The sequence below is a fragment of the Oryzias melastigma genome, linkage group LG16, assembly GCF_002922805.2.
Source record: "Oryzias melastigma strain HK-1 linkage group LG16, ASM292280v2, whole genome shotgun sequence".
Classification (NCBI taxonomy): Eukaryota; Metazoa; Chordata; class Actinopteri; order Beloniformes; family Adrianichthyidae; genus Oryzias; species Oryzias melastigma.
The window spans coordinates 8,369,645-8,381,281 of NC_050527.1; the positions used below are offsets into that span (position 1 = coordinate 8,369,645).

At 40.2% G+C, this 11,637-nt stretch overlaps 1 protein-coding gene across 1 annotated transcript; it reads right to left on the minus strand.

The window, feature by feature from the left end:
• Positions 1-2,997: 2,997 nt before the first annotated feature.
• Positions 2,998-11,404, minus strand: she (Src homology 2 domain containing E). Its single transcript, XM_024268386.2, has 6 exons — positions 10,315-11,404; positions 9,837-9,963; positions 8,383-8,640; positions 6,910-7,246; positions 4,754-4,873; positions 2,998-4,291 (listed from the first exon to the last, which is right to left on the minus strand). Exons 1-6 carry the CDS (start codon positions 10,759-10,761, stop codon positions 4,099-4,101), a joined length of 1,482 nt encoding a protein of 493 aa, XP_024124154.1. The 5' UTR covers positions 10,762-11,404; the 3' UTR covers positions 2,998-4,098.
• Positions 11,405-11,637: the final 233 nt, after the last annotated feature.

Sequence of the window (11,637 nt, forward strand, 5' to 3'; positions counted from 1 at the left end):
ACAGACACAAAGAAGTGTGCGTCTGCACAAGCACACACTATGCACTTGAGCATATACACCTATGCAGAAATGCACGCACGTGCACGGGGAAACTCTTGCACAGACTCCTCCTTTTTTAAACATGTTATCCTCGCTCACAGTCCTCTCCTTTCCTTCTCCTTCCCTCGTCTCGGCAGTGAATGCGCTGACCTGACACTGCTCCTCCTCTGCATTGAGTGCTGTGACTTTCTCACTGAATTATTTAAAAGCTGGGACCCCCACGAGTGCTTGTCTTCACCTAGCACTTTCTCTCCCCCTCTCTCCTCTGTCCCTTCGTTTCCTGCTGTCATTCTGTCTTTAAGTGGCTGCGGTTACTTCCTGTGGACCTGTCACATCAGGTCAGCTTACCATCTGATCACAGTCACGATCGCATTCAAAGACAAATGCATTACAAGAGTTAATGAGTTGACTGTTTATGTCACTCATCATGAAGAGAATCCTGTTTATTTTTATGTTTGTCTTTTCCCTTTCATCCAGTCTAGCCAAATATTAACTGGAAATTGGAGAAATTAGGATTTTTTTTCAAGAACTTTAAGGGCAGGCTCGTAGAAATAAATAGCTATTTTCAGATAAATATTTTAGCTGGTATTCAAACAGACCAAAAGAACCCGGCTGGTTGTTGTTGAGGCTATTTTTGGCTGTAATAGACTCACAGACTGTGGTCAGTCAAACAGTCTAACACACATTCAGGCAGCAGAACTGTTATACAAAGGCTAACCAGACCGCTGGTAGCAATGTTGAGACATATAGCAGGAAGTGAACATGAAATCTTACGGTGACCACTCCAGCTCAGATCACAACTGGGAATTTGGGAATTAAAGTTCAAACCAGAGTCCACGGCAAAAGCAACACTGGTGGTTTGGTGATTGTGTGGAAGATTTGGTGACAGTTTCTTCATCCGTCCATCCATTCATCCATCCATCCATCCATCCATCCATCCAGCTATCCATCTATATATACATCAATCCATTCATCCGTCCATCTATCTATTCATCCACCTATCCACCCACCCATCTGTCCATCCATTCATCCATCTATAAATCCATCAATCCATCTATCCATCCATCCATCCATCCATCCATCCATCCAGATCTAAATCTATATATCCATCAATCCATCTATCCATCCATCCATCCATCTATCCATCCACCTATCCACCCATCCATTCATCCATCTATAAATCCATCCATCCATCCATCCATCCAGCTCTAAATCTATATATCCATCCATCCATCCATCCATCCATCCATTCATTCATTCATTCATCCATCCATCCATCCATCTGGTTCCAGGTGCAGCAGGCTTATTTACAAGGACAGATTGAGAGAAATCAAAATCAACTAAAGCAACGTTGGGCATAACAACATCAGGGTTCAGTCTAGGTTGTAGTTCAGGTTTGGGTCGGGCAGGCGGCAGACAGACAGCCAGATAAGAATCAGCATCAGGAACATGGAAAGACAAGCCAGGAGATAACGCTTAATAATGAATGCAGATTGGCACAAACAATACCTCGCACTGACCGGGACTCAGTGTCCTCCTTAAATGTCAGGTGGAAGATTATCAAATAGGAGACAAGTGAGCAACATCTGGTTACTACTGAGGTGGCTGGGAGATGTAGGAGTCATTAGTACAAGGGATGGCTCTTGCTGCTGACCAGAGAGGGTGACAGAGCTCTGACTCCTGACAGCCATTAATATATCCATACAGCATGTATCTATTCATCCATCCAACTGTCCATCCATCATAATCACTATATTGTTCTATTTATCTCCATAACATCACACAGTGTTACTCCTTTTTAACCCAAAAGCCTTTTTTCTGGTCTTAATCTACCTTAGCTATGTTTACTTTTAACAGTTTTGTGTAAGGGACTGCAGATGGAAATGAACCTGAGGAGCTGTAATCTGGTGCCAAGCCTGTTCTGAGTGCACACGGATAAAGCTTTAAGTAAAGTTTAAAAGGTGACCTTTAGCAGAGGTGACAACACTGATCACTACACCTCAAAGCAGCAACATTAACTCAAAAAAATCAATTCCCTTCATTGCTAACCACTTTTTTCAATAAAAACAAGAAAAATAAAAAGGAGGCTAGAAAGCTTTTAGAAGTCCACTGAGATGAAACATTGAGTTAAAACTTGTGTTGATGTATTTATTGTAATGTAGAGTCAGCAACAACATTTGATTTGAAGAAGCTGGACGACATAATCATGTGATTTATAATCAAACCCTGAAAGGATTAGCCGTATTTCTTTCTCAGCATGTTCACACGCCGCTCTGACATCACATGTTGCAGCTGTCCATTCACAAAGCAGGCAGCCTCCTCCATGTGGGACCTACATAGCTACTATGGCTGTGTGATTATTCATAGCTCTTTTCTACTGCAGCCTGTCTCTCCTCCCTCCCATCATTCCCTGTAGAGATGGCCCTACTTCACTCTAACTAATCACCATGGCAACCTGGTAATCCCTGAACAGTGAAATTCTGACTCCTTTTCTCTCTGTCTCACATACATAGACAAGGACAGCATGTGCACACACAGGCTGCTCACACATGGCTAGAGACATGAGAGTGAACGCACAGCCATGAACATGCTCTGTTAGAGATGCTCAGACCAACAAAGCAACACACTGGTGTTTACTGGTGAGATATTTCTTAGCTAAAGCACAAGCTAACACAGTGAAGATGAAGCTAAGTTTGCCATCTTGTTGGTGATTTAAGCAAATCGCCCTCGGCGCTTTGTGAGAAAAGGCTATTTGTGCACACACTATTTACGTCTGATTGTGTGTTCACTCAGGTCTGTCGGTTTTTGTTTACTACATATGTGTGTGTGTGTATAATTGATTTCATACTCAGGTCAGCAGTTTTTCTGCTGCAAATTAGGCTATATATTTTCTCTGGATAGGGTTGTTTTTTAAGTATTTTTGTGACCATCAGCTTAATAATATACTTTTGTTGGTCTATTTCAATTAAACTTTATTGAATAAATGATTTACATTAATGATACACAGCACACAGCACTTTAAGCTAGAAACGTTCACAATATCCAACAGTTATTTTATATTTTTTTCCATTTTATTTGGACAAAGGTACATTTTTATGGTTTGACATACATGTTTTTTCACAATAAAACACAATTTTCTTGTTTACAAAAACCCTAAAGGAAAAAAAAGATAAACCAACAAATCCAAAATATTGGAGAGAGGAACAACATGAAAGATTTACTTAAAAAAAGTTTCAAACAGTGGGAAATTATATAAAAAAAACATGTAAGGAAAAATCCAAATATGGAAAAAAAGTAACATTTTGGAATTCATTCAATTGCATTTCATTCTACTCAGTTAGAAAATAAGGAAAATCAAGAACCCATTTATGAAGTTTCTGCAACAAAACATGTATCTGTTTTGTTAATCCACCTTTTCTTCCCTCATATTAATAAAGCAAAGCCTTCACATTTAAAGCAGGCCTGGTTAACATCACTTTCTGCCTTGTATTCCACAGTTATGGGAATCCTCCCACTGCACTTGTGCTAATCACCTGATCAATAAGATTATGTCTCCAACACAGTAGCTGCAAAATGAGACTAAATTTCAATTGATTCCAGATAAAACCTTTTTATTGGAAAATGTATTTTCTTAAGCCCTGTTGCAAAAATTGATTTTGTCAGGTGTTTTGTTATTGCATTACATGGGTTTTCTTTGTTATACTAAATATTCAATCTTGGGATAAAACAGCACGTGTTTTTATTTCATTATAGTCATACATGCAGCTGCATGTAAGGCGTGTGTTTTTGCTTAATCTCCTGGCAAAAGTCAAACGCTGTCTCAATTTACTACAGTGTCCAATAATGACCACTAGGGGGCACACAAAAGAGATATTATGAACCTACTGGTCTTCCAAAGTATATCTTCTGTGTGCAGTTGAGTGTTAGGTTTATTAATTTTTTTTCAGCCCATTTGAGCCTGTGTGTGTCAAGTGTGTTTGTGCACATTTGTGCCTGTGTATGTGGTGTGTCTTTGTGCATTTTTGAGCCTGACGCAATGTGTCTGTTCTTCATGCATATTCAGTGCGACCTGGGTACTGGATGCTGCAGGGTCATGTGCTGTGCTCCTGTGAATGGCAGTCTGTGTGTGCAGTAGTGGCAGACCAGCTCAGGGATGCTGGGGAAGACACAGCTGCTCTGGTCCAGCGTGTAGCCCAAGCCTTTGCTACTTTTAGTCTGGGCTACAATGATGTGGACGCAACTCTGACTGGTCCTAGAAAAGAGAAAGAGAAAGAAAGAAAAGAGACAAACCGTTTTTAGAAAACACTGCAAGCACAGATGCAGGCCTTCTGAAACATGAACCCTTCTTGAATGAGTCTGTGTGAGTTCAGTGGATGTATCAACAGTGCTAATGATGTGGAAAAAACACCATATAACAAATGTGCACTCAGGCGTATGAAGAACACAGTCACAGACGCACAATAGCAGGACAGAATTTGAGACTTTATCCGATGGAACCTGTTCTTGGCACACTTCCTACAAGAGTCTTTAGGTCTTAATGGTCTTTCTCTGGCACTTTAGAGAAAGTTGCTAAAAGGAGCAGCTTACTTTTAGCTCTTAGCAATGCCTCAAAACAGGACAAAAAATTACATTTGTGTAAGGAAAAATAGAATTCATATTTAATGCTGCATAAATATCAGCATTGTGCATGCATTACACACATGCCCGCACTCACTTCAGAGCGATGGAGTATTTGCTGGTTCCTGATTCGCTGTCTCTCACCAAGAAGCTGGCGTCCCTGCAGCGCTGCAGCTGAGCCTCAGCCTGCTGTCGGCTCACGCTGCCATGGTACCAGCTTGGAGAGGCCGGTGAGGGAGGTGAGGGGGGGTTGGAGAAACAAAGAGACATCAGATCAGGACCTTATAGAAGAGTGACATGTGAGGTTAAGTCACATGTCATGTTAGATGCATGTGACAAAGATGGTATAGTCAAACCAAAGGGAAACAGTCCAACAATGTTTTATTGCAAGTTCAACTCAGAGGCACATCACAGTGTGAGGTGATATTGTTGCCGGTGAGGAGTGGAAAAATATGAACAAACAAAAGTATATGTGGCTCTGCAGACTCTTCACACATGAGGTGTTGCTGACAATAGCCACGAGCAGGAACCAAATATAAGACCTCTGTATGTGTCTGTGAGGCTTTAGGGGCAAAATGCAATGACATTTAAGTACTACACAGAAAAAACACGTGATAACAGGCTCTGGACAGTACTATAAGAAAGGCCACATGTATTCAAAATAAAGAGAATGTGTACGGTTTGCAAGTAAAATCAGACTTTTCTTTTAGGACCCAAGTTCAACATCTAATTTTAGCAAGCTATGATAATGGAGGTGCTGTGGTATCCCTCTGGGAAGGAAGGAATATATATTACACTGGGTCACACTCTCCTAAAGAATTTATTAGAATCCTTTCTGTGAATTATTAATGAAAATATAGATGGAATAGACTTCTTTATGATCAAGCTTATAACAGAAGATAAGATCAAAAAGATAAGAGTTGTCCTTTACTCTTTGGAGGTGATGGATGTGAGCCAACACAACAAAACACAAAAGGAGTAAGATCTCCGAGTCCCAGGTTTTAGTCTTTAAACCTACAAACAATTTTCTGAAATTACGGAACCACTTCCTGTAATTGATGACTAATCTCGCTGTGTAATCGGAATAAATCACTCAGCATTCGTCTGGCTTTACAGTCCCTCCACATAATAGAAACAAAGGCAACAACAGCCAATCAAGGATGCAGTTTGTGCCCTTCATGAGGAAGATAATGCACATGGTTCCCTGTCTGTAAATAATAAAGTATCTTGCTTTCAAAGACACATTTATGATCTCCACTTCCAGATTATTCCTGGAGATACGTTTGTGACATCATCTAGTTCCCACAGCCTGTTCTTAATGCAATGTTCCCTAAAAGGGCGAATGACAACAACAATCAAGATTGGGTTTTTCATCCCCTGCATCAATCTGAGTTTAATAGTTTGATATCAAGGTGAAGTATTGATACTAGCGTGATGAGATTTATACTTTTGATGCCATTTTTCTTTCATTCCTACAGTAAAGAGCTTGAATTCACCTACGTAGTTCATGCAAACGCAGTGTCTGTGTTGCCAGATTGGGCAAAAACAGCCCAGTTTGGGTAAAAACCTACCCAAATTGTGTGGGGAAACTGCCCAATCTGGCAACGTTGGCTGTCTGTGTAAACAGCGCACCATCTCCTTACTCCCTTGGCTTATTGGAGAGTCAAGGGTCAGTAAAGAGCCACATATTTACACGCAATAGTAGGATTTGTGTAGATGGTTTATATTTTAATGCATTACAATGTTGTTTTTGTTTACTTTTTTCACCAATAACTTTGATATTTTCTGCAGCTTTTATTTTTTTTTTAAAAATAGGCCTATATATGTATTTGGTGCTGTTATTTACATTTTTGTTACATTTTTGCTTGGGTACTGTTTTCTTGTTACTATAATAGTATTATGTCATTATGAATATACAAGTTCTATATTTAGTGTATATTCAGAACAGATTGCTGTAATTAGTTAATAGACATTTTTAATTGCCAAAAGTCTCAGTCCTGTGCTTTATTATACATTTAATTAACAAAAAAAATTGTATTTCTGAACTTTGTTCTTAATGCAACATTTACTGAAAAAATTATTATCGGTATCGATATCGGCAATACTATCCCTGTAATTACCGGGTATCAATACCCAAATTTCCAGTATCCCCCTCCTGTAGCATCTGCAGGTCACTGGTCTTTTTAAATACAATATTTCTATGTCCTAGAATATTATCAAAGAAGATACACAGTATGTCTTCCATTTTCTTACCACTGTTTTTCCAGAGGCAGGCTTGAGTCCACCTTCGCCATCTCCCCATCCAGTGGTGTGTTGGGAGAAGATGGGGATGAAGGGGAGAGCTTAGTCGGGCTGGATGACGGTGAGGATTGTGAGAGCTTCAGAGGGGGATAAGAAAGAGGCGAGGATGTGAGAGGGGAGAGTTTGAGAATTGGAGAGGATGGGAAGGACAAAGAAGAGGATGCTGATGATGAGGTGGAGACGAGAGCCTTGTTGGTCCAGTTCCTCTGCCTGAGGGTTTGCTGCTGCTGACGGCCGGAGGTTGAAGTGTTCTCTTTACCAAGTGAACAATCTACAGTCTCAAACTGAGCTAAAGGAAAAAGAACATTGTCATTCTTTAATACCAAAACCTTACCAAGTGACAGACTTATAGAAGCTTTTTTTATTTTTTTATTACGGATCCCCATTAGATGCAACCGAGCAGTTGCACAGCTGGAAGAATTCTACGGTGGCCTTGAAGTGCAACAAATAACTCAACGCAAAAACTATATTAAGATCTCAACAACAATTTCAAAAAATCCAAAAACAAAATTACATTTTAGAAATCAAAGCAAAATTACAGAAACAAACACAACTCCAAATGACAATGACATTTATCGGAAAATAAAAATAATTTCCAGAAATAAAATGAAATATTAAAATCGAAACTTAATAAGAAACCAAAAAAGGTCGGTCCTTTGGGTCATCACTGATTGGATGCTGATGTTTGTCCATCTTTAACCTAAACTGAAGCAATGGTGGAAATGCTGCGTTATATGCAGATGATGAATTTCAATTTTAATTTTAACAATAATTGATTTTTGTTTTATTTCTGGTATTTTACTCTCATTTTACATATATTTGTAATTGAAAAACAAAAATGCCCAGCAATGGACAAATGCCTCAAACTATACAGCTAAAAGCATTATGATATGGGGATGGGACAGCTGTTCTCAGTATGTCTATGTTTTTATATCTGTCATTATTCAATAAATGAATGAAATACAATTTGAAGACGCATTTGAAAAGACTCGAATGTTAAACGTCATCATCCAGTCAGTGATTTCCCATAGAACAAACCTTTTCCAGTTTCTTATTGTGTTTCGCTTTTTAACATTTAATTTTGATTTCTGGAAAAAACTTTAGTTTTTTGAAACGCTTTATTTTTATTTTGCAACATATTTTTTTATAATTGTGTTTTTTTTTTTTATCTTGAAATTTCATTTTTTTTTTTTTAATTTGTTTTGCCTTTTAAATTATCGTTGTGATCTTTAATGTCTCTTTTTTGGGTTGAGTGATTTGCTCTTCAAGGACACAGTAGAACTCAGATGGATGAGTTTCTTTGCTCTCTTAAGCAAACACTAAATTGTTGTGGTGTGAGCTCACCGGACATAGAAAACTCTCGACATCCGTCCTCCACACGCCACCCCTCCACCCTTCCTGTCATCCCCTCCTTAGTTTCTCTACCTGACAATGCTCTGACGATGTCCTCCTTTCTCCACTCCCATGGCAGCTCGTACTCCCCAGCCGGACGGACATCAGATTCTGGTCGTGTGACAGGGATCCACACTCCCTCGCTGTGGCCCTCCAGCCCGCCTTCGTAGGGGGTGTCATAAATGTTTGGTGGAGACTGTGTTCCCTCCTCTCCCCCCTTCACCTCTCTCTGACCTTTGTCCAAGAGTACACAGACTTTCAGGAGGTCTTTGGAGCCTCGGCGGCGGACATCTACAGCAGAGCAGATGATTAGTTAGCAACAAAGACACAAAGAATAACTGACAATGTAGGATGTAGGTCCTTTCTGTTCCCATATTACTTAACATTCAGAGCACATCAATTACCAACCTGGTGGTAACCGAGCAGCAAATAAATTAGTGTGCACAAAAAGAAACACGCAGAAGAACCTGGAGATTCACTCCGCTGAGTTTATTTTTACATAATTGAATCTTTGTGCTCCAATTCATTTTCAAAGCATCTTCTCTGAGTTATAGAACAAAAAGGTGAATCTGGACTCAAACAAACATAAAACGCCAACTCATTTACTGTTCCACTAATTATTAGGTAGATCTTATTCAAATCGACATGGAACATTTTAACATTTTTTCTAATCTAGAAGAAAAACCACAAATGACTAAATAAGTTATTTATTTGATATTAAACATTTTTTGGAAGCTATCCATAAGCTGAGGCAAGAGGAGATGCTGTTTGTATATTACTATGTTTTTTTGCAGTCTAACAGGTAGCCGGAGTGTCTGCACTATTGTGTCCCTAAACAATGGAGTTCCAGGAAGAAAAGGTCAACACTGCTCCTGATTGGCTGACTGACCGCTCCACTTCCTGACTGCTGGGAAGTGATTGGGTAGGTCTGGTAGTAGGGGAGCTAGCGATTGTGAAGAGCAGCCTTTGGGTTTTATAGTTGGAGGAGGGGGGGTGTAATTGTTGTCACATAGAGGGGACCATAAAGTGTTAGGTGTATGTGCTCCCACGAATGTGTGTTGTGAGGTGATGGGAATGGGGGAGGGGGTCGGGGGGATGGAGGGGCATTCAAGCTGATGTCCTATCAAGAGAATGGGGCAAAGGAAACAGAGGCAGGAGACAGGATGCTGGAAGAGGAAGCTGCACCCTTTGTCCCTGCACAACACTGTTACTATAGTGACCGCCTGCCAGGAGGGAAGTTTGTCGAGAGACTGGGGTCCAGATTGGCTCCAAGTCCCTTTATTAATTATGATTTCATAAGAGCACCAGATATTGTGTGAAGGCAAGACACAGGAATAACATATTCTGAAAAATGTGTTCAAAGAATTGTTGGATCTACAAGAGAAAATCGGTTTCAAATTTGCTATAAACTTGCTTGAAATTGTGGAAAGACTCAATAATTGACCTTATATTGAAAACTTACAAACAAATCATGAGTTCAGCCTCACCTGTGATTATAACCTGAGCATCATATGGCTCCATGTACCCATCATTGACCCCTGCTCTTTCAGCCTCTCTCTGCTCCTTGGTTTTCTCAGCATCAAATGGGTCTGCATAGTCCTCCAGGATTATCAGCTGGTGAAAAAAAGCACAATGGTGACTCCTGTTTCTTTCTACAGTTAGTAAAATCTACAGTGACCACGTATTCGTGTCTGTGTGGTGTTCATGACTGAGTGACAAGTATTAGAAGGATAAACGGAAATACTTGTGCAAAGAGGTCAGTGTATTGTGTTTGTCTGTTTGATGTGAAACAATGAAGTGAAACTACACTGTGTTCTTTTGAGGTGGAAACTCAATAAAGGGTTATGAACTGAGATGAGAGAAAACAAAAAGGAAACCACGGAGCTTAAATCAACAGGGAAACAAATCTTTTTCATCATCTCACTACTTTGTATTTGCTTTTAGTCTGACTTTTTTTTAACTTACCGCAGTTTTAATGTCTGCCTTTCCCTTGTCATTGTCAGGCAGCTTCTGTTCAGTCCCCCCATTCACTTTAGGCGTCTTGTCCTGTTTGTCCACTTTAATCATCCTGCTGATGTACGCCTGCGCCAGGCTCGAAGACTTCACCTGGCGGTTTTCATCAGGGGCTCCAGCCTCGACCTTGGAGTTTTTGCGACTTTTTCCATTGGTCAGACTGTCCCAAACTGTCCCACCATAACCACTGTTGTTGCGACCCAGCTCAGTGGCCGAATTTTTCCTGTTTCGCCCAGTCAGCAAACTCCCAACTCCTCCATCTTTACGCTGATTTCCTTTCAAGCTATCCCGAGAAAAATTGGGTTTGGGTCGAGTTTGCGGACCGGATTCAGAGGCCGAGCGGACCCTTTCGTTTCCGTTTTTCAGGTTTATGGGGAAATCCCTGAACCATTTTGCCATGACTGGGGTTAAATTAACACTTGTTGAATAAAATAAGGTTGTAATATATCAACACAAACAACTTTACGCACAGTTATTTATCTACTTTTTGTCAAACTAACCTTATCTCCAACTTTACGCACAGTTATTTGGCTTCTTTTGGTCAAACTAACCTTAATGCCACCAACTTTACGCACAGTTATTTAGCTACTTTTTGTCAGACTAACCTTATCTCCAACTTTACGCACAGTTATTTGGTTACTTTTTGTCAAACTAACCTCAATGCCACCAACTTTACGCACAGTTATTTGGCTACCTATTGTCAAACTAACCTCAATGCCACCAACTTTACGCACAGTTATTTGGCTACTTTTTGGCTATCGTGACGTTTGAATGTAGAGCCAGCTGTTAACAAACCTGCGCGGATTCCTAAATCCAAAACTCCCTGGAAACCACAAACTCCTGAAGTTGTGACTCAGTCTGTGCCACTGTCAGCCCCCACCTGCAGCAACAACTATCCCTGCAGCTTGAAGAGCAACTTCTGCAAAGTGTAGAATCGAAAGAACTGGAAGTTTTTCTTTGAATCCAGTGATGATCCCATTCCCGGTGTGTGAGACGGTGCGTGCAGCCTGCTGACCAAGTGAAGTGATGCGGTGGAGAGGAAAGTTGGTGCGCGCAGATTCAGCGGAGCTCTGGGAGGAGCTGCGTGGGCGGAGTACTCGGTAAGGATGCTGGTGTTTCTGAACCAGGAAAACAGCTGAAATGGAGCATGACACCAACCTTTTCTTTTGTCACAGCTGACATTATGGGAATATGAGGTTTGCTGGTATATATATATATATATATATATATATATATATATATATATATATATATATATATATATATATATATATA

What these genes read in the sequence shown, in the direction of transcription:
- she (XM_024268386.2), bottom strand. Translation starts at nt 10,761, where the DNA reads ATGGCAAAATGGTTCAGGGATTTCCCCATAAACCTGAAAAACGGAAAC. An exon ending in CATCGTCAGAGCATTGTCAG is followed by an intron (nt 7,247 to 8,382) that starts GTAGAGAAACTA and finishes TTTTTCCTTTAG; the next exon opens with CTCAGTTTGAGACTGTAGAT. An exon ending in AAATACTCCATCGCTCTGAA is followed by an intron (nt 4,292 to 4,753) that starts GTGAGTGCGGGC and finishes TCTCTTTTCTAG; the next exon opens with GACCAGTCAGAGTTGCGTCC.